Genomic DNA, 20456 nt, shown 5'->3' with positions numbered 1-20456 from the left:
GCCGTATTGCATAACTCACCGGCGGTTACAGTCATTCTTTGGCCATCGGGGAGTGCAGTTTTTCTTAGCCAGCTCTTTCAAATCCACCCTTCTTCTGAAGAAGGTAGTATCACTGTTTCCATTAATATGGACATTCAGTTCGCCTGAGGGAAACACCCTACTGGTTTCACGTTCCTATCTCGGAGGACGTTGGGACTTTACCACCGGGCTACCTTGTAATACGATTTCTCGCAGTACAGGGACTCGCTGGTCTATGTCGGGCTGTTTCCCGTTGGTCTTCCTGGTATGGATGAACCCCAACAAACTGAGTTTCAGCCAGTGCGACACGTATGATCATTGCAACACCGAGGCCCGAACACCACGACAAAGTGAGAGCTTTAGGTCGGGGTTGCACAAAACTCAGAGCCCTTAGAATAACTAGTACTGCGGTTGGAATGAAGTGCTACTGTGGCCCACTCAAAAAATCTGAGGGTAAAATTCGAGTCACTTCAAGGTAGAAATAGACATTCAGGGGATGGTTAATCGACCTGAAGGTATGGTGGTTGGATCAACGCAGATCAACGGTAAAATGACGGTTGGAAGGAGGCAGACGACGAAGATGAAACTTACTGCTCCAGCTTTGGCTTCGACAACCTCAGTTCCGGCATTCTGAATTCGATGGGTCAATTGTTCCCGTTCGTTCTGCATGCAAAAAAGGAACAGAGGTGATTGAACAGTCGTCGTAAACTAAACGAGCAAGAAAAGAAGGAAAGTATTGAAACCAACGTTAAACAAGACGGTTCCCTGTTCGACTGATATAGGGGGCGAGATGGCCGAAGTCGTTAGAGCGCGAATTTACTGACCGGAAGGTCCGTGGTTCGAACCCGATCTCTGCCTCTCGAATTCCCCTGTCTAGGCTTGGTTAACCTGGCGGTATCCTAGCCCTCGTGCAACCTACAGGTGGCATGGCAGTTAGGGAGGGTGACACAACTACTTTTTAATTTTTTCCACTGATATGAGAGCTACGGGAGCTTAAGCGACCACCTATGAAAATAGTCCACAGTTCAATTGAATAGTGAAGCCGTTGTTGTGATTTTCTAAAGTGTAAAGGGTGCAGTGTAGTCACCACCTAGCCCTCACATCGAGCAAAATCAACCAGTTGAAGTCGGTTGTTCGGGCAGTGGCTACTTTTCTCAGCATATCTTTGTAAACAGAGTCCAAAAACCTTTAGGACCAAGTTCCAGACTCGCACTTATCCCCCACTCTGCCCGCACCGAACAGGCCACAAAAATCTTGCTGTACTCCGTCACAGCCCGCGCACCAGAAACTGGCGAGCCTAAGATGGACACTCAAGCGTCAGGTCACACATCGTACCCGGTGCTTTTTGGCGGGGAGGTGTTTCGTGCTGACCAACGAAACAATTCCAAAAACAACAAGAAACTCGCATTAAGAAATCCCATTTTACGTCCAAGCACAAATATTAGGTTTCAAAATTCCCGTCATTAGCTGGTAGGTAATAATGGATCGTGCTAACTGGGCGTTTCCTGTTATTCTGAACTTCGGAGTTGGAACAAACTAGTACAGCAAAAAGCCTAGGTGCGAAGGTCTAAATCGAAGTCAGGAGTGTGGTTCTGGGCGTCCAGTGGGTGTGACATCCAAATCGCTTAAAGAGACGATCCATACGCTTGTTTGTCACCACAAAATGTGTCAAGTACCTAAATTCTACCAGCTATCAAATCTCACGGTAAGGCCAAAGTGGAATATAACCCGGCAGAATACAACGATGTTACGAAACTCTTGACCATTCTCCCTCAGCGTGGTTGTAGACAGCGAAAAATATGGCCGCGGCGGTTGGATACTTTCCACTGACTTTTAGAGATGTGGGAACTGGGATTATTTGAAATGGGCTGCTAGGAGACTCCACCTCGATCTTTTTTCACAGTGGCTGTATGGCAGTGAAATACCAGTGGTCTACGTTGGCGCCACTGTCAAGGACGATAATGGTTTTAATTTGATCTCCGAATGCAGGATTTTCCCAAAATTTCGGTCCAGGAAGGATAGCTGTCGCCGACGATGTTGGTAGCTGTTACGAAGACATCGCAATTGGGTGGGACGCATAATAAGTTGCTTAAGTACTATCATGGATCATCTGTTTCTTGAGTTGAACAGCAACACACCAGTGGTGGAAACCACCACCTGAGCTGGGGCTTACACTGAGGTTTACTTCAAATGAGCACAGTCAAAAAGCAATTTTGGGTTATTACCACAGTTAATCGGTAGCCGTGCACCCTTGAGAAAAGATTCAACGCCTCCCTCAATGATAAGGACGATGAAGATGATGATGTAGCACAGAAGATAAAAAAAGCTGAGGGGATATCACACTGAATAGGAGCCAGGCTCACCTGGGGGAACGAGACTGTCGGGGAGCATTGGGAGATCACAGGCAGTATGGTGATTCCAGAATGTCCGCCAATCACCGGGCATGAGACTTTCTGGACATCTAGACCTTTGGCTTCAGCTATAAATGTGTTAGACCGGATGATGTCCAACGTAGTTACACCGAAAAGACGTTGCGGATCGAACACACCGTGGCGCCTCATTATCTCAGCTGCAATGGGGACAGTGCTATTCACAGGATTCGTGACTACACAGATCATCGCCTTGGGACAGTTCAATGCACAGGCGTGAGCCAACTGTGCTACGACGGACGCGTTGGTGGTGAACAGGTCATCACGTGTCATACCTGAGAGGGATGCGAGAAACCGAGTTCGGTGGTGAGAGGTCGGTGCAACTGGTCGGATGACTTCAAAGATGGATATGGAAAGGTAATTTAGGTTCGGCACCGAAAAAACTTAAACCGATGGAACTAAGGGAGATTAAGAACAATACTACGGGACAGAAATGACGTTTTGTTGTTAGCTCGAACGCTCCAGTGGGAGAATGCCTCTGCTGGTCCTTCTGCGGATCAAATGATACGGCAAAACAGGGTAACAGGAAACGGGGATAAAATAGACTAACGGCCGTACGTGACAACGTCGAGGGTTGGGTTTAAGGCAATTCGGGGGCTGAAGCGAGAACTAGATTTTGGCATTGCTCCTATCCAAGCTTAAGCAACCCGGTAGTAGCACAGTCCTAGTGCCCCCATACGGATATACGTGGCAGTCGGGCGCCAAAAGTGCCACGGCTGTACGGTGGTTCATACACAGGTGAAGGATACCTCAACAGCTAACCAGCATTCATTACACCGACCGATCAAGCTGCTTGAATGCTTCCAAACCCTTGCGGACTATACTAACTTTTCCACAATGCCTGGAAAGTCAGGGATAAGTAGCAAAACAACGGTCGATCGCGAAACCTCATGGGAAAAAAGGACTGTGGCGGCTGCAACGCCTGTCCTTGGTACATTTATCATCAATCAATCAATTTACTAACTATAAACCGTGTGTCACAGACATAAAGGCTCTAGGTACTACAGTTTCGATCATCAGGTGGGAGTTTGGGAAAAAGCAAACCTTGGGGGCGATGGGATGTTTGGTTGTTCCGGAACTGCGTAGCTACGCAGTGAAGGCAATGGCTTTGATGCACGACTGCCACTAACTGCGCGATTGTGCCAGTTCTTCCAGTGTCATTAAACATTGACAAGTTGAGTCCAGGGATCCTCATCCAGGGAGGCGGCAGTTGTCGACCCGACTAAGTTTACCGGCTGGTGCTTCCATACTTCGTTGCCAGGTCATACACTGTCCACCTCGGTTGCTTCCACTCAGCACAGGACTGGGTGAAAAGAGCTCTGTGAGACAGACGGTCTTCTGGTATACGGAGTACATGTTCTAACCAGAGTAACCTATGAAGCGTGAATAATTCATCGATTGCGGGGAATTCCTTCTTTCTAAGATTATCTGGCGTACCTCGATATTACTAATCCGATGTTCCAACCAGATCCGACCAATGCTTCGGGGACATCGATGGTCAAAAACTGACAGCTTTCGTATATCCTCTGCGCGTAGAGGCCACGTCTTTGATCCATTCCATAAAGTAGTATGGGTCGCACCGCCAGAGGGTAAACTCTGCCCATGACAAGCTCACGTCACATCGGCGCCATAGGTGTCGGAGGTTGGCAAAAGCTGCTCTGGCTTTCCCGATCGAGAAGTAATCTCATCTCCTAACGGTCCACCGGAAATTATGCACCTGCCCAGATAAACAAGTTTATCTACCATGTCGATTGCCTCGCCTGCAAGGATGAGATTAGGGTTTGATCCAACTGTCCTGTAAACCGTTGTCTTGTAGCAACACCTTAAAGATGAAAAATAAAATAATCGTTCAGTTGTAACATCCTTTCGGTGCCCAACTAACATGGCACCTAAATGAGGCATGAGGACTGAGATACTGCCAGACAGGGGAAGTCGAGAGGCAGAGGTCAGGTTCGAACCACGGACCTTCCGGTCAGTAATTCGCGCTCTAACTACTTGAGCCATCTGGTCCCGATTGGTCCCGAGCTAATAACAGGCCGAGATCCGTCGGACTTGACGCACTTTACAAATGCATAGGCCTTTTGGCCTTTTCATTGCACAGCATATCGAGGGGTTATTTAATTGTAGACTATGGCGTCTTTCGTTAAGGCTCGGTGACGATTAGCCGAGACGAGTGTTCTCCATGTTTTCTTCAGAATGGCGAAAAATGCGAGGTGGATAACGTGACTTGGCAGAGAGGTGTGAGATTAAGAAGAGTTTGGGTTTTTTCGTGCAGTCCTTTTTCATGATATGGCCCTCTGCGCTTGGTTGGAGACATTTCAATGAATGGCGGCCAGTCGATGTCAGTGGAGTCCGTGCTGTCAACTTCCCTCCAGATTGTCTGATTCAGCGCCTGGAGGTGTTGGAAACTCAGGACGTTGGTGGCAGGCTAACACCAGCTTTCACTCTCATCCACCCTTTTCTTTTTTCCTTTAGTGTTCTGAGTATAATCAAACAAACCTTGTGGTTATACGGCAATGAAGCAACAATGTCAGCATGGATGCTGCTGTTTCTGGTGATGATCCGGTTGTCGAGTGACGTAGACCGATTGGATGTCGGATTTATCTCCGGGTCTCGCTAATCAGTGCGGCATCGCATTGTGGTGTGCGCGCACTCGTTCAACTGTGTCCGCCATTCTCTATTTGTTGGGCTGGAGTGTCGGACCATGCCAGCGTGTACTTCGGCGCACCGATTTGCCTGCAACCAACGGGCTGAGATAACTCAGTGGTTAAAGCTCGAACTTACTGACCAGACGGTCCATAGTTCGAACTCAGCCTTTGCACCTCGATCGTGCCTGTCTAAGTTTTGGCAAAATTGGAAGCATTCCAGCCATTGTGACATTCTTCGGATGGCATCATGACTGGGCACCGAAAGGGTGCTACAGCTGAACACTTATTTTATAATTCTTCACAGGATTATTTCATTATTTCAGAAGCGTATCCCCTTGATTTTTGTGGTAGTTGGCTCGCGCGACTGTAGCAACTCCTGTCATGATGGCATCCATCAGAGGGTGGCCAAAATTAAGGGATTGCTTGTGAAAAGGCCAGGGATAAGATATTCCGATGTAAAAATGGCAGAACTGAAGCACAAACTGAGAAAAGTCTGCAGAAACCGTAAGAATTCGTACACCGCGCAAGCAATGGAAGTGAAGATTAGTGTTCTTAGCAGACATTTCTTGTATTCCCTTATGTTTGCGGTGGAAAGCTGGACGTCCGCAGTTTGTTCTGTCGCAGAGAATTTCGAACAGTTTAACTACCCACAATTAAACGTACAGCTGATGAATTGAGACCTCAATTACCCGGTCTTGGAACTCGAAATTGCACTGGAAGTGAAGCTGGTTGGATGAAACGAATCCTCATAACGTGACTTCCTCACACCAGTGTTTCTTCAGAAACAAGAGTAAAAACTAGCAGATGACGGTTTTTCTCATATGAAAGCTGCCACAAATTCAGTTACGTAGAACGCCCAATGGGGCTATTTGCCCCACTAAAAAATGAAAAGAAAATCGTTCAGCTATAACACCTTCTCAGTGCCTAGCTGCCACACCAACAGACGGAGGCACGAGGGCTGGGATACTACCAGGTTGCCCAAGCTAGGACAGGAGCAGTCCATATGCCGAGGTTGGGTGAAAACCACGAACCTTCCGGCTCGTAGGCTGGCGCCTTAATCAACGAGCTATTTCGAGCTCGAAAACGGAAAATGTATTTGCATCAAGTGGAGTCCGCTTGAGAACACATACGTGCAAAAGGATTGACTGATCTAAGGCTCTAATAAAGTCGAGGAAAACAGCAACTGTTGACCGGGGATAAGTACGGCGCCGTTCAAGCATTTGACGTGGTGAAGATGTGCACCTCCAAATCAGGCGAAACTCTGCTTTCTGCTCCCGAATTTTCGCCTTATATGCCATAGTTAAACTGCACATATAACTGAAGCGAGAAAATGCAATATAAGGTACCAGGCTTATACCTTTACGGTTAGAATAGTAGCTTCAACAGCCCCTTTTTACGATATATATTGGTTCCACTCGTCTGGAACGCCTTCTAGTTTTGGAATATGTTCATGCAACTTAGTCGAGGCAGAACAAACTCAAACCACATGTTTAATTGGCGCTGATAGGAGCTCATTAGGCGCAGCGGCTGACGGCGCTTTAAGCCAGAGGGTAAACTAGTAGAACACCAACAGAGTGGATATAAGATCACAAACCACGTCTCTAGTTGACCAGCTTGAAAAAGCCAGGTACTGAAGGCGACGGCCAACACTGGCTCCCAGTACATATTAGATCTCCAGTACTACTTTTGATTAGATCACTAACAGGCGAAGTTGAGTTCAGTTTTACGGATTGGCTGGAATAGCTTCGTGCATTTAAGGTGAACCAGACTCACCCATTTATTAGGCTTTTTAAATCTGCTACCCCTACCTAGCCTTAACCCGGTCTGACAGTAGCACTCTACATTTTGCAAATGTGGTGCACCTCCAAAACGGTGAGGCAGACTTAGTTACATCATTCAATGCGGTCTGGATTGCGGTGGCAATGGACGCAAGAGCTACGTCATCTGCGTAGTGGGTAACTGTGAGCATACGCCCTGGGAACGTGTCACCCTCACAGTATTAGAGCCTAGCACCTGGTCTTTCATGATCAAATCGATGACGGAGCTGAAGAAAAAATAAATAATCATTTGGCTGTAACATCCTTTCGGTGTTTAACTGCAATGTCACCCGAAGGAAGCACGACGGTTGGGATACTGCCAGGTTGCCTAACCCTAGACAGGGAAGTCGAGATGCAGAGGTCGGGTTCGAACCACTGGTGTCGTGGTCAGTAAGTTCGTGCTCTAACCACTGAGCCATCTCATACCTATCTGAGTTGGGCATGGAAAATAGTACACTCTTCTGCAGACACTAATTCATCACACGTAATGCATGGCCTAACCAACGCAGCTTCTGCTGCTGGACACATTCTTCGATGGATGTCCCTGCTGTTTCGTTAAGTATTCCCGGACACCAGTCTGCAGCTACGGTTTTGAGACAACAGTGGTCGAAGACCCGAAGGCGTCAGTTCCGGTACACGAACAGGCCGTCTCACAGCCGTAAAAGAGCCCGTACTGCAGCCTGATACACATGTACCTCGAGATTCGGATATATATCGCTTTGACACCACCCAAGTCTTGCAGATTCATGCACTGACCTCATCCATTACACTACAATCGGCACTAATACAACTTCCACGATACTTCGAGCTCGAGATGGCTCAGTGGTTAAAGCGCCCGAAGGTCCGTAGTTTAAACCCGACCTCCGCACCTTAACTGCTTGTCTAGGCTTGGGCAACCTGGCAGTATCTCGGCCTTCATGCTTCTATCGGGTGGCATGGCACTGAGAGGCTGAACAATTATTAGGATTCCAGGATGATTAAGACCTTCCACAACGAATGCCTCTCACTGGATGGTAAATGGTGTGACTTCATGTCTAGAATCATGACCTAACACTTTGTGGGTGCAGAGAGCGTGACAAAGGCCGAGTAACTTTGGTCAGTTCATTCAAAAACACCTGCCAGCAAATATGGGAATGCAAACTTTCGTGGCAAGCGTGTTGAGGAAAACAGACCAGTCAATTGAATCGCATGCGTCTTGGAAATCCACCACTAAAAATTGTGGGCCGTCTGTAGGTATGGCGTTATTCTGACGGCTGAAACAGTGGAATAACTGATCAACGCAACTCCTATCAGATCCGAATCCCCATTTCTGCTCACAAGTCAAGGCTCAACGGGTCATCATAAGGGAGCAAAGTACAAGTGACTCCAAAGGTCACGTTACGACTGTGATTACCGTACTCTCTACGCGCCCCTTTTCTGCAAACCAGCACTATCCCCGGTTCTCTGTAATTGTCTGGGATATTATTTTCCCAGATGCAGACAAGCGCTGGTTCAAGACTTCACTCCCAACCTTGAACAAGGTTGGTCGGAGGTCATTAGGACCAGGGGCTCAATGTCGTTCAAGAGAATATTTGCAGTCATAAACCTCCGCGGCCAGAGTTCCAGGTTCATGGTGCAGAGTTGTAATGAAGTACCAGGAACCAGCTGAGTGACAGGAGATGACCACAAGAATTTTTGTTCAAAAGGCTGACCCAGCAGTCGAGGTGTCGTTTTTTATTGAAGATAGTCGCACAACTTTGACCCTTGGTGACGGAGTAACTCAGATAATCTTTGGGCAATCTCCGCTTTCGGAACCTTCCCCATTTCTTTGGCCTTCCGTGTCTACCAGACTTCACGGTCGGCGCACACACTCAGTTTCACTTGCCCCTGATAAGTCGCCGGGCCAAATTATGTTCAGCATTGGCGGGGACATCTCCCACAAATTCAAGCAATGTTACCGTTCTGTTTGATACCTGGTGTTTGAGGTCCTGAGAGCGATGCCATGGGCGAGACTCCTGGTACCGTGCAAAGATGTGGCGATCTCGTTCCAGCAAAAATTCACATCCAACGGTGGAGCAGTTGGAACAGCCCATGAGACGATTCTATAGTTAGCCCAACTTCGGGATCTGACAGTCTCTCAGCCGTTAAGAGATTTATTAGCAACTTCCACAGCCCTGAATAAAGAAGGGAGAAGCGACTCTGGACGAGCGCGTGGTCGGAGTCCACGTACGTTCCAAAACGGGCGGCAGTCAATTATTGGTACACATTATCGGCAACTGATTGTCATGTGATCAACCTGGGTTCGTAGCTGTTACGCTGTAGGAAGACACCATGTGACCAGGCGACTTCAGCTATTTTTGAAGTTAGTGCTGCTGTCGGCATATAGCTGAAGCACTAGTTCGCAATTGTCCAGACGTACCGAGTACAACCCAGGTCTCAGACGCGCTAAGCCCGCCCATTTGGACGTTAAAACCTTCAACAACAACCATAGCTGATCTTTCAGCTAACCATCACAATAAGAAAGAAAGCGTTCAGCTGTAGCACCCTTCCGGTGCCTAGCTGCCATGCCACCCGAAGGAAGCACGGGGGCTGGGATACTACCCGGTTGCCCAAGCCTAGACGGGGGAAGTCGAGTGGCGGAGGTCGGATTCGAACCACGGACCTTCCGGTCAGTAAATTCGCGCTCTAACCACTTGGGCCATCTCGCCCCCAACCATCACAGTGCATCCAAGGTGTCATAAAACTTGTCTTTGGTGTCAGAGCTACATTGGGCAGAGACATGAGTGGACATGATAAAATGACAGCGATCAACCTCTTGCTTGTGAGATCCCCTTCCGGATGTTGCTAGACGAACAGCATAGGGGGCGACTATCAGCAAGTATCCAGTCAAGCAAGGATCCCCCTGCCACAGCTACTGGGTAGCCGGAGGTGCGCAGTCGCAAGCGAGTGGAGAGTTTTGGGGGCGGACAGCTCAACCACTGTGGTTACATCTTGAATTCCTGGTTCTGATATGCAGCCCACTAATGTCAAGCGAGTCTAGCGCGAGAGCAAGGAAAGCTTGTTGTCCTGCTTGCTTCAAAGTGTGAACCGTAAAAGCAGACAGATAAACTGGGCGTCGAGGGCTGAAAATGGACCCCCGAGATGCCTGGGGCCGTTAAATCCAACTGACGCGTAGAGGTTGTAGCCCAACCCGATGCAAGACGGACGGGGTTGTCAGTACTAATGGATGGATTTACAAGGAGAGGGTTACTAATGGGGCGAAGAGAGGGGGAAATGCGCGGAAGAGAAAGAAAACAGGTACGAGGGAAGCCCTTGCTCCATAGATACTGCCCTAGCTTTCAAGTGAAAAACAACCAGCAGTAATCGTTGCTAGAAGGCGTGTTGCTGCTCCAAAATCTGGCGAAGAGTGAATATACGATCGAAGCACCCTCTATAAACACAGAACTCAGCTTGCTTTTCACGGATCTGTGTTCGGTCAACCTTCGAAGGATGGGAACAGCACTTGCCTCGACAGGCGGTAACTCGGCGTGCGTAAAACATGGCTCAACCATTTTATAGCTTTCAACACTGGATGAAACTTTTCAGAGGAGTACCCTTTGCTTCCCAAAAACCCATCTCCCGATCGTCGTTGAGAACATACTAGTTCAGACTGCCGCCTTTTCCCAACTTGGCATTAAAATCACCTGCCAGAGTAGTGATACACATGCACTTGGCCATCCGCAGGGGTCCCGAAGGTTCTGCAAAAAAGTGTCGTTGCTAGCGTTTGTTGTGGTGTATGTAGAGACAACGAACAGATTTCGGGTTTAAGGTCAAATATTCATACGACTTCTGTCAAACAGACCGTCTTCAGCTTTCACACTCAACACAAGGCCTACACCATTAAGGCTACGAACATCAGCTGCTGGTACACATGAAACCCGGAGAATAAACCGTGAATAGACTGAGGGCTATGGAACGTGATTAGATGCATTACCGTAGCACGCGTGTTCCGGACACACGGCAAACGTCGGTCTGTAAAATTGTTACGGTGTGAGCTTATATACAAAGGCATCCGGAGTGCACAACTGCTGCCCACCCAAAAGAACTCCTACCCATTGGAAGGGATTGAGACGATTGTTACGGGTGAGCTTATATACAAAGGCATCCGGAGTACACAACTGCTGCCCACCCAAAAGAACTCCTACCCATTGGAAGGGATTGAGACGTCATCGTTTCAAAAGGGATTGGTAAAAAAATCGGTAATTTTTAACTGGAATGCAGCTATTCCATTTAAACCAGGGACCTCCGAAGTCATTCGAAGGATTCTAAACGCGCCCAACATAAGAGGAGTGTTCTAGAAGGAAAACAATCAACGCTATGCGGTGTTGAAATTAAAGGGCCGTCTTCCAGCGAAAAGACCCAAGGACTGTATTCACGAAATTAAACGCAACGACTGCGCTAAGTTCTATATAGAACAAATGGCCACTGGAATCCACGCCAGAATCGGCGCAAAGGAGAAAATAAACATACCGTCTGGAAACGCAGATAAATATCGGGTGTTGGTGGGAGACTGAACAACGGACACAGGACACAGAATAGATTTAGAAAATGTTAAAGTCTTGGGGCGAAGACTATGGTTCCCGTCAAAGAGACTGATGGCCGAGGTGGTGGAAGTCACCGAGCACCCCAGTGTAAATAGAATAGTAGGCATAGAACTAGCAAGCGCGCGGTGAACGGTCTTATATCAGTCGATCTGACACGTGGTGGTGTGCGTTATCAGAAAGAGGGACCATCAACAGAACTCGCTCAAATCTGAAGCTCATGAACCAAAATAAGCAAAAGTTCCACCCAATCTCATCCACTCACCCCGAACAAAATTGTCGTAAGACTTGCAAGACCAAACGGTCCAACAAAATTGAGCAGTACCACCCAGGGTGCATCATCACTCGAGGCGCCTTGAACCGGAAGATCAAGAAACAGGGATTTGAAGTTCACCCAACCCGCCAACCTTGCAGCTTAGGCAATCACACTACCCGGCAAGACCATTAAATTGGCATTCGACACCAGTCTGGCGTGTTAACTGGAAGAGGTCTTGATGATTGGTTCTCCTTAAAACCTGGCTAATTTGGTAAGTTGCCCACTTGGTCTGATGAAGCCCTTTTGTCAAAAGCGAAACATTAGAAAAGACAATTAAAAACTACTGATAGTTTACGAAGCCCTTCTGAAACTCTCAAATCCACCCACCTGTCAGGACCCAAAAAGCGCTCTAGAGTTACCCAGCAAATATGTCGAACTAATTAATCAACAAACCCAAAGGCCACAGTATTCAGTAGCCTTGATCAGAACCTGACAAACTTCAGACACCCCGAACTCAGAAAACCATGCACTGAAATGTCGCTCACACGGCAGTTGACAGAAAAAAATTAGGGAGTTATTCACTATCCCAAGGACCTTATCTACGAACAGGTCGAATGCCCCGGCCTTCACATAAAGGACACATTGCAGTTTGTCCGAGCTTTTGACGACAACAGACATACGTATCCGAGAGACCAGCGATTAGGCATAAAACTGCTGGACGATAGGTCCTGGCTGTCCTGTCGGTCCTATACAGGCTCGGGCAACCCAATAGCACCTCGGCCCTCGTGATCTGTTCGAGTTGCACGGCAAGTCAAAAGCTCTAAGATGAAACGCCGCCAATGGCATCGACAACAATAGTCCAAGGATCCCTTAAACTCATAAGCGGCTTCAATTAACCACCGGAATCTACTGGGCACTCCATTTGTTATTGAGCGATGGGAAAATGACATTATCTCACTGATCCGCTAATAGTTATGATTGTAGTGTGACACATGAAGTCAATGCACGAATCTGCAAGGCTCGGATAACGCTTACTAATTTGAGAATGGCGTCAAAGGATATTTGCGGCAGCAGAGGTTGTGTTGGTTAGACCACGTATTGCGTATATAGAACCACCATTTGCCGATGAGTGTGCTGTTATTCGTGTCCGATTCAGGGCAGCAGAAGCAGAGTTGGCCAGCCCTTGAGCTGGCATAGGGGTATGAAAGATTACGAAACGTTTGAGTGCTGTCGGTGCAACTCTTCTTCCTAGATAGGGACTGCATGATCCCCACTGCACCTGGTTGGAGACGCTGCAAGATGTAGCTGCTAATCGATCTCAGTTTCCATCCAGATAGCCTGAATGTGTCCCAAAGTGTAGGCACCTCGGAATGATTGTAGTAAGCTAGCAATGAGTCCCCTCCCAGTCAACCTTTATTAATTTCTTCAAAATAAGGCCTTCAAACAAATCATGGTTGTACGACAGCAAAGTATCAGTGTTGAACAACGATGCCATGTTGTAGATGGCGTTGAAACAGCTATAGTTCAACAGGCAAGTGCCGCGTCGCCTACACACCATGCTAACTCCCGCTCGTACACACCAGGCTCACATTACCTTCATACCATCACTGAGGTGAGATATGGGGAATACGTCAGTGTAACCCAGCCACTTGCACGCAAACAAGCACCTCGGGCTCTTAAGTAGGACTTGGCACGTCATTCGCACATGTATCGGACTGCGCGTCGAATATCCCACTTGAGACTGGAAATGCTGACTGAAGCGTGACGAGAGTGTTAGCACGTCAGCTATGAGCCACTAAACACGCGGTTTATACAACCTTCCCCAAGAAGCGACTAGCTGGCCTCGAGTTAAGCTCGTTGTCCTGAAAGAGACTGAGCTCATCATTACCTTCCAAACCATGCCAGACACTAACCACCCCTGCCGTCAATTTACCGCACCTTCAAGTGACTAATGTGCACAGTAACGAAGGAAAAACCGTTAAAAAAACAGTACTGTCTTCCAAGTTTTTCATCGCCCCTAACCACTTACCTAGTGATCCTTCATCTGTACATGGCAACGTACAAAACGTGGCTTAACCGACACATACAGTCGACAAACACGGCAACATGCTTGCCACCTAAATAACCCTCGGGCAACACAATCTCGAGCTCAGCGAAACCGGGGAAAGACCCAGTGAAACAATGGACTAAAGGTGATTTGAAAAGTGATAGGGCAGAAACTCCAAAGAATAAGTAGAAAAGCAAGTATAGAGGTGAAAGGTGCTATCTGGGTAAGACTTGGCTCGGACCCGAGCAGGCATTCCTTCGCGTTGCGGGGCGCCCGAGCCCAAATTTACTCCAGATTGGTCCTCAAATTTATGGGTGAGAGAAAGAACGACTGGTTCTTAGCTGAAACATATTGGCAAAAAGAACAGAAAACCGAACTTGGAAGGGCTGAAAACGTACCCGGTTTGCGCGGAACTCCGGCTGGGATCAACACGACTTCAGCACCAGTGAGACATTCGGCCAGCTGTGCTGGACCATCATGCGCAGTGACGCGAGCTCTGGTTTCGATATGGCTTAGGTCAGCAGCTACGCCCTTCACATGAGCGATATCATACAACGCAAGATGAGAAACAAGAGGGGATTGCTTAAGAAGTAGCGCGGTTGGCTGACCAATACCGCCACTAGCTCCAAGCAGAGCAACCTTCCTTAAGTTCTACGATGCGAAGGTAATGAAAAGTCTGAGAATCAAGGGGCATACTTGTGCCGATGTCGAAAAACACCTCAATCCCGTAAAATGCCGAACAGAGAGAGCAGCGCGCGAAAACATTACGCAGTCCTTGCCGAAAATGAGGAGTGTGCCTAAAATAGTGTATTAAAACAACTTCGAGGCCACAGACTGAAGTACGGGAACGATGAGTTTGCCCAAGGTTCTTCGGGTCCTTTCTGTTCCTGTGCTTCGGCTGCACTAGTACACCCAAAAATAACGTTGTACGCAATAATACATGGGCTTAAAGGATGGTGCGATTAACACACTCCTATAAGGTAGACAAAATTATGAGAATTTTTGAGGGCTGTGGTATTTTGTACCTTCTCTCTTCTGGTTTCTCTCGCGCTTGCAACGGTCATTCGCGAGTCCCATGTTTCAAAACAACTCAGGCTATCTTCGGAATCTATTATATGTGGAAACTGTTCGGAAGAAGGGACCTGGACAACCATGATTGGATTATTTTTTATTCTCTGGTCTGGGCCAACGACGAACTATTTTGAAGAGAACAATCATTGGTGAGTCTGCTCCATATGACCTCTTTATTACTGTATACCCAATGCAGCATTATTATTTCCATTCATTTCCACACACTCCTGGTATGGTAACTTATTGGGTAGCCGGACCACTACAGAATTCATGGGCATATGCTTGCATATTCATACTAGGTTAGGAAGGCCAAGCAGGTTACTACCGCGGAGCGACGGAGATCGCCATTGATACAACCTGATTTGTGGCAACACAGCAATGGGGAAGCTTATTTGCGAAACTCGCTGGGTAATGAAACAAAGCTGCGGTCGTCAAAATTTACGAGTCAACAGTACTTCGTATCTCTGAAAACTTGGTGTACGAGAAGCAAGGTGGTCGCTGCGTTTTCCTTTTCGTTAACTTGGAGCGCTTCCCTAGATTATCTTGTAATATGTCCACAAATCGAATGAATAGCTAACAGAAGTTGAAGATGACCTACTGCAAGAGCTTTGGCTACTTAGGACCATTTCCGTTCGGTTTGAGGCCGGAGATACTGTGACCAATTTATAGACGCGGCTGATAGTATAAACCGCGCCCTATACGAGGCCGTCACTGTTTTTCCATCCATTACAGCCTGCCTCTGTGAAAGTTCGTGGGACGGACCGGGCAATCCATCGACTTTGTTTAGTGGAAGTCGCTAATGACGATTATGCAGCGATAGGCCTAACTTTTTCTAGTTGGGACACAAATTAGCGGATTTAACACATCCATTTTCTGTTGACACGCTAATACAATGCAGAATCAGTGTGATGAAAATTGCTGGCTCCATTTTAGTTTCAAGCATTGAAACCAGAGCCACAGAAACCGGGCTGTTCGGGCCACATTCAAACGACGGCTCAGTGGTTAGGGCACGAATTTACTGATCGAATGGTCCTTGTTTCAAACCCGACATCACCATCTCGACCACTCCTGTCAAGCATTAGGAAGCTTGACAATATCCCAGTCCCCATGCTTCCGTCAGGTGGCATGGAAGTTAGACAATAAAGTAGTTTTACAGCTGAGCTCAGCTTTTGCGCACCGAAAGTCGTCTCACCAAGCCACCAAAAGATGTAAGAGCAGTTGACGCAACGGTGGTCATCATCTTTTTTGCGAGATAGTGGGTGAATGTGAAGTGGCTGCAGATTAGCACGTCATTTGTGAACCATGGCCGCACGGCTGGACGTGCTGCACTAGACGTGTGCTGATGAAACCCCGATTAAGGTGGCAGACCGCCTGGAATATGAAGAGCCCCGTCTTTCGAAATGTATATGCGCGCAAACGTGGGGTCTGGCATCAGTGAATGCAGTGGAAAAAACTGAGTAGCAACCAAGCGAAACACCATAGAGTTGAGAGATTGATAGGCCGCGACCATAAGGTAAAACACCTGTTCGACTTGTGAGCTCTCAGAGTAGAGATGGCTATAGTCATCAAGTCTGGGAGCGTCCTTGGGAAAGCAAGTTTACCCGTCTCGAGTGTTTCGGTACCAGGGCGAGGCTTGATAGGCTGTCAAAAGATAACGAACCGTTACTTAGCCCCTAAGCTGCAGCTGGCAGAATACTTCAGCCAAATTGTGAGCCATGTATCAGCTGTAACCAACTAAGAAGTGGTTGCGCAAAACTATGCTTAAAAGGCAGGACTTTCGGCTTCCTCCGTCGGTCTAAAATTTTGTTGCGCGGCAAAGAATGGCCATTTTGGCCAAGAAAGTTAATTTGTTTACGTCTGGGTTCTGGAGCTGACCCGGGGACTACAATTTTGCACTGTAAACTGTGACTCTGAGTTTCAAGCTACCGTTTATCTGTATTACGTGTCTCTTCATTTCCGCTTACGACTTTCATGAAGATGGCCGAAAATTAAACGGTCCAAGGACACGGATTCTAAACAATTTTTCAACCCGTGCCACTTCAGTAGGCTGACCGGATCACTGAAACACTGCTTCTTCTTTAGATTCGCTGTTCTGATTGGTTATTTTTCGCACGTTCTCTAATCACGTACGAGACAGGATTTCCTGGGAAGAACCTTCTAGCTCTGTTGTTCTACCGCATTATGATCGTGCCAGCTTAGGAATGACTTCATCTACTTCAGATAACGTTCACTAGTTATGTGACTGCCAACCGTCCGCACATGCACGGGTGGCCACGACCGACATCGATTGCGTCTATTCTGACTATTCTGTGATAATTTCTGACGGTGTGCTACCCAGCAGTTTGGAATAAAATTGTTTCTAACACCCGTAGGAGCGCTAAAAATTGTTTCTAACACCCGTAGGAGCGCCACGTTCGTTCCATATTCGGGCGCACAGTACATCCTCTGAACACGCGACATAGCGCCCACAAGCACTCAGTCTTGACGCTGCTTGGTCGCGTTACTCCATAGTGCCTCTGCATGCTTATCATCCCTCCAACAGCGCGGACGCCACATCTAAAATAGATGTGGCGTGACTGCCAATAAAAAGGGGTGATGTTGCATGCCCCTAGGTGCTGATTTTCACTTATCCCGGTTTAACCGTACATTCCGTGATGCGCCCAAAAACAAGTGAGGAAACACCATAACAGCAATGGTGCTTCTTCAGAGATGGTGGATGGCATACTGCCGGGCGTCATCATTCTGTTACAGCCAAAATGAAATCGCGACTGGCGAGATTTGCGGGTACGAAGATGGTGTAAAAACGAACAGTGTCATAAACAGTGTAGACTTGGTTACGCCCAAACTGGCACGGATAAGAGATCACAGTTGCCATGCCTTTTTGGGGGGGGAACATGCCAAGCTAGAACAAGGTCAGATGGTTGAGATTCGAAGGTGGCGCGGGCGAAATCGAAACAAGAAAGGGCAACACAAGGAGCGTGATGAGAAAACTTCAAATTTAGAAAAATGGGGAACCAGGACAACGGATCTTCTGAAGCAGCAGAACTGTCACAGTGTGGCCAATCAACCTGAACCAAAGGTTAAAACCAACAACGAGGCCTTGCGGCCTTGGGCTATTGGGCTAATGGCAAGGTTCGTTGAGATGATGAAGAGAACGAATTAGCGATATAAATAAACGGCAACAGGATCATTAGAATCATGGTGTACGGTGGACATACAGAGACTCTCTGGTGTCGCTGTTGGAGTGGAGTCGGGTGCGAAAGTCTTTTGGGAGAATGAGTTGCTGCTGGCGCACAAGACGAAAAGCAAACAAAAAACTACTTTTGTCTTCCATCGGCTTGCACCGCTGGCACCATTTTTTCAGTCTTGTTTACTCTACACCAAGTCTAATGCTTGAACCACCCAAGACATGAGCACTCTCCATTCACTCAACTCAGGAGCGCTTAAAATGAGCCACATGTGGGTTGATGTATGGAAGCTTCCCTCTTCCTCTCATACACACTTCTACTGGTAGCGCCTCTTGTTTTTAGTGGTGTGAAAATACTTGTTTGGAGCTAACAGCCGCAAAGCAGCGACCAGTTGTTCGCAGTCTTACTTTCCATTTTGTTCTCAAAATATAGTGCCATCTGGTTCACATGACAACTTCCTGTTTTTATACTAGACTTGCTCAGTATCTGCAAAGTTCCAGCTCGTGTTCTCTTTCCCCCTCCTACACCGTTCAGTTAACACCTCCTTGTACAATGAACTCCTTCCCGTAGGACCTCGCAGCAGTTGCTATGGATCCTTGTCCAACCCACTCTGTAATCATCTGTATCAACTATTCCCGTGGTTAAGCTTCTTGGCTCTTTACCAAGTTGTCCGAAGCTGCGTTGTAATGCTGGGCATTTACACCATCGCTCTAGTTTTGCGTCTGCAGCCGACTGTCGCCCACTCAGATAAGGAGATGCTGCTTTCACTGTCGCCATTTGGCTCTTGAATTACTGTGTTAGTATATTTTGTGCACGCCGGGCGGAATCCTACCTACCCCAATTTCATCTATTCCTGTTTCTGCCACCTCTAAATTTAGTTGGTAATCTTAGAAGCCTTTGATTTTCGGCCGAAGTTTTTATCGCAACGTTCGTGCGAAACCCCCACCTTTAACCTGATGACTCACCAGTTATTTTCCTCATACCCTTGACTAACTTTGCTCACCCTTTCACACAAATACTTGGACGGAATGCTTACCTGATCAATGCGGCCTGCGGCTCGAGTTGGTTAGGATCTGCTGAGACCTGTCCTAGGGTTTGTGATGTTTTGTATCTTTTGCTTTCAATATAGCCTTACGCATTTTGTCATTTGCATAACTGTTTTTTGTTTGCATACGAAGAACCACAAAAACGCGCATTTGTACAATTACGCACAGTACAAATCGTGGTCGTTCTCCGACTTTCTGCCCTGAATTCGCTCGCGATTACATCGTTTGGATTTTTCGGGGGAGAGGAGAGAAGTGTCTGGGATGCCCGTAGGTGCGGCATCCATTTTGTCCTTGAATTGCATTAATGTTGGGCAAGGCAAGGACGGCTTTGACTTTCGGAGTCGCCAAACTGTGCAGATGGTGTTAGGCCTGTTATATGCCGTCAGGGGGACAGTTTTTGTTCGATCGGGATAAGATCGCAGATGCTGTATACTAAAACCTGGTGAGAGCACTCCAAACGCTGGCAAATCTCGGAGGCTAGTCAACAAGGATTGGTACTTTTTCAAGATTTGACGGGTCAAATCTTGCGTTAGGACACAGAATTCCAGCAATTGGCTTTGTGCTTCGGAAGGAGGCTAGTTCAATTTCCATCCTGTGCGCACAGGCTCCAAGATTTGCCAGATTACTGTGAGTCCGAGTTTCTTCTATTAGGGGCAAAGGAGGGCTGCTGAGTGGGTCGCGAATAGGAATATCGGTTAGTATGACAGAACAGTCTGGGGTGACTCGCAGGGTTCTGTTAAACAACTTTGAAGAGTGACGGGACTGAATGTTAGTTCTGTAGGCAGCAAGGGGCTTCTTTCGACACAAGGAGGGGGTTAATGATTGGAAAACGGGTCTAACAAACGCTTAGGGGAAGACAGTAGTGGCGGTATTATCTTTACTAAGCGGGTGCATGCGAAGCTGAGATGCCTTCCAGATACTAAGAAACACGGCTGAGTCCGTTCACAAACGTGAACAAGAATGCGGGGATTGACTGCGTAAAAATCCAGCCCCCAGTTGGCGTGGGGGTGCTAATATGGTTAAATATGACAGTTGAAACTTATGCTGAGGAATGTTGTTTCCTATGATCTAGTCAAGTAGCGAACAGACAGAGAGGGTGTGATTACAGCTATTGAGGGGGCGCTCTAAATAAGCGATTAATTAGTGTACAATAATGACTTATAAACACCACGTGCAGGTTCAGGGCCAAAATCAATTTTCAACATATGAGCTTGAGATTCCAGAATCGTGTAAGTTGGGGAATAATAATATTCCCAACAGGCAAAATCATAGTATTACAGTCAGAATAAGAGTATGGCCGATGGGAGAGTGATTATTGGGAATTTCCTGGAAAAAAGACGGTGAAGTAAACAGTGGGCATGAATGAAGTAGACTTCA

The 20456-nt window shown here is 47.4% G+C and overlaps 2 protein-coding genes across 2 annotated transcripts in view; one reads left to right on the top strand and one right to left on the bottom strand.

Annotated features, from left to right (window-relative positions):
- T265_05466 (hypothetical protein) overlaps positions 1-14566 on the bottom strand; it is a gene marked incomplete at both ends in the record, with an annotated part of 20355 nt that extends 5789 nt beyond the window's left edge. Inside the window, 3 exons of the mRNA XM_009170477.1 lie at positions 610-681; positions 2382-2722; positions 14173-14566. Coding sequence (XP_009168741.1) covers positions 610-681; positions 2382-2720 — 411 coding nt within the window. The remainder of the gene's footprint in view (positions 1-609; positions 682-2381; positions 2723-14172) is intronic.
- Positions 1-19384, top strand: part of T265_05465 (hypothetical protein) — a gene marked incomplete at both ends in the record, with an annotated part of 22971 nt that extends 3587 nt beyond the window's left edge. The window contains one exon of the mRNA XM_009170476.1: positions 19163-19384. Within this exon, the coding sequence (XP_009168740.1) occupies positions 19163-19384 (222 nt within the window). The remainder of the gene's footprint in view (positions 1-19162) is intronic.
- Between the last annotated feature and the right edge of the window lie 1072 nt (positions 19385-20456).

This window comes from Opisthorchis viverrini (assembly GCF_000715545.1).
Source record: "Opisthorchis viverrini unplaced genomic scaffold opera_v5_105, whole genome shotgun sequence".
NCBI classification, from domain to species: domain Eukaryota; kingdom Metazoa; phylum Platyhelminthes; class Trematoda; order Opisthorchiida; family Opisthorchiidae; genus Opisthorchis; species Opisthorchis viverrini.
This window is presented reverse-complemented; position numbering and strand designations above follow the sequence as displayed.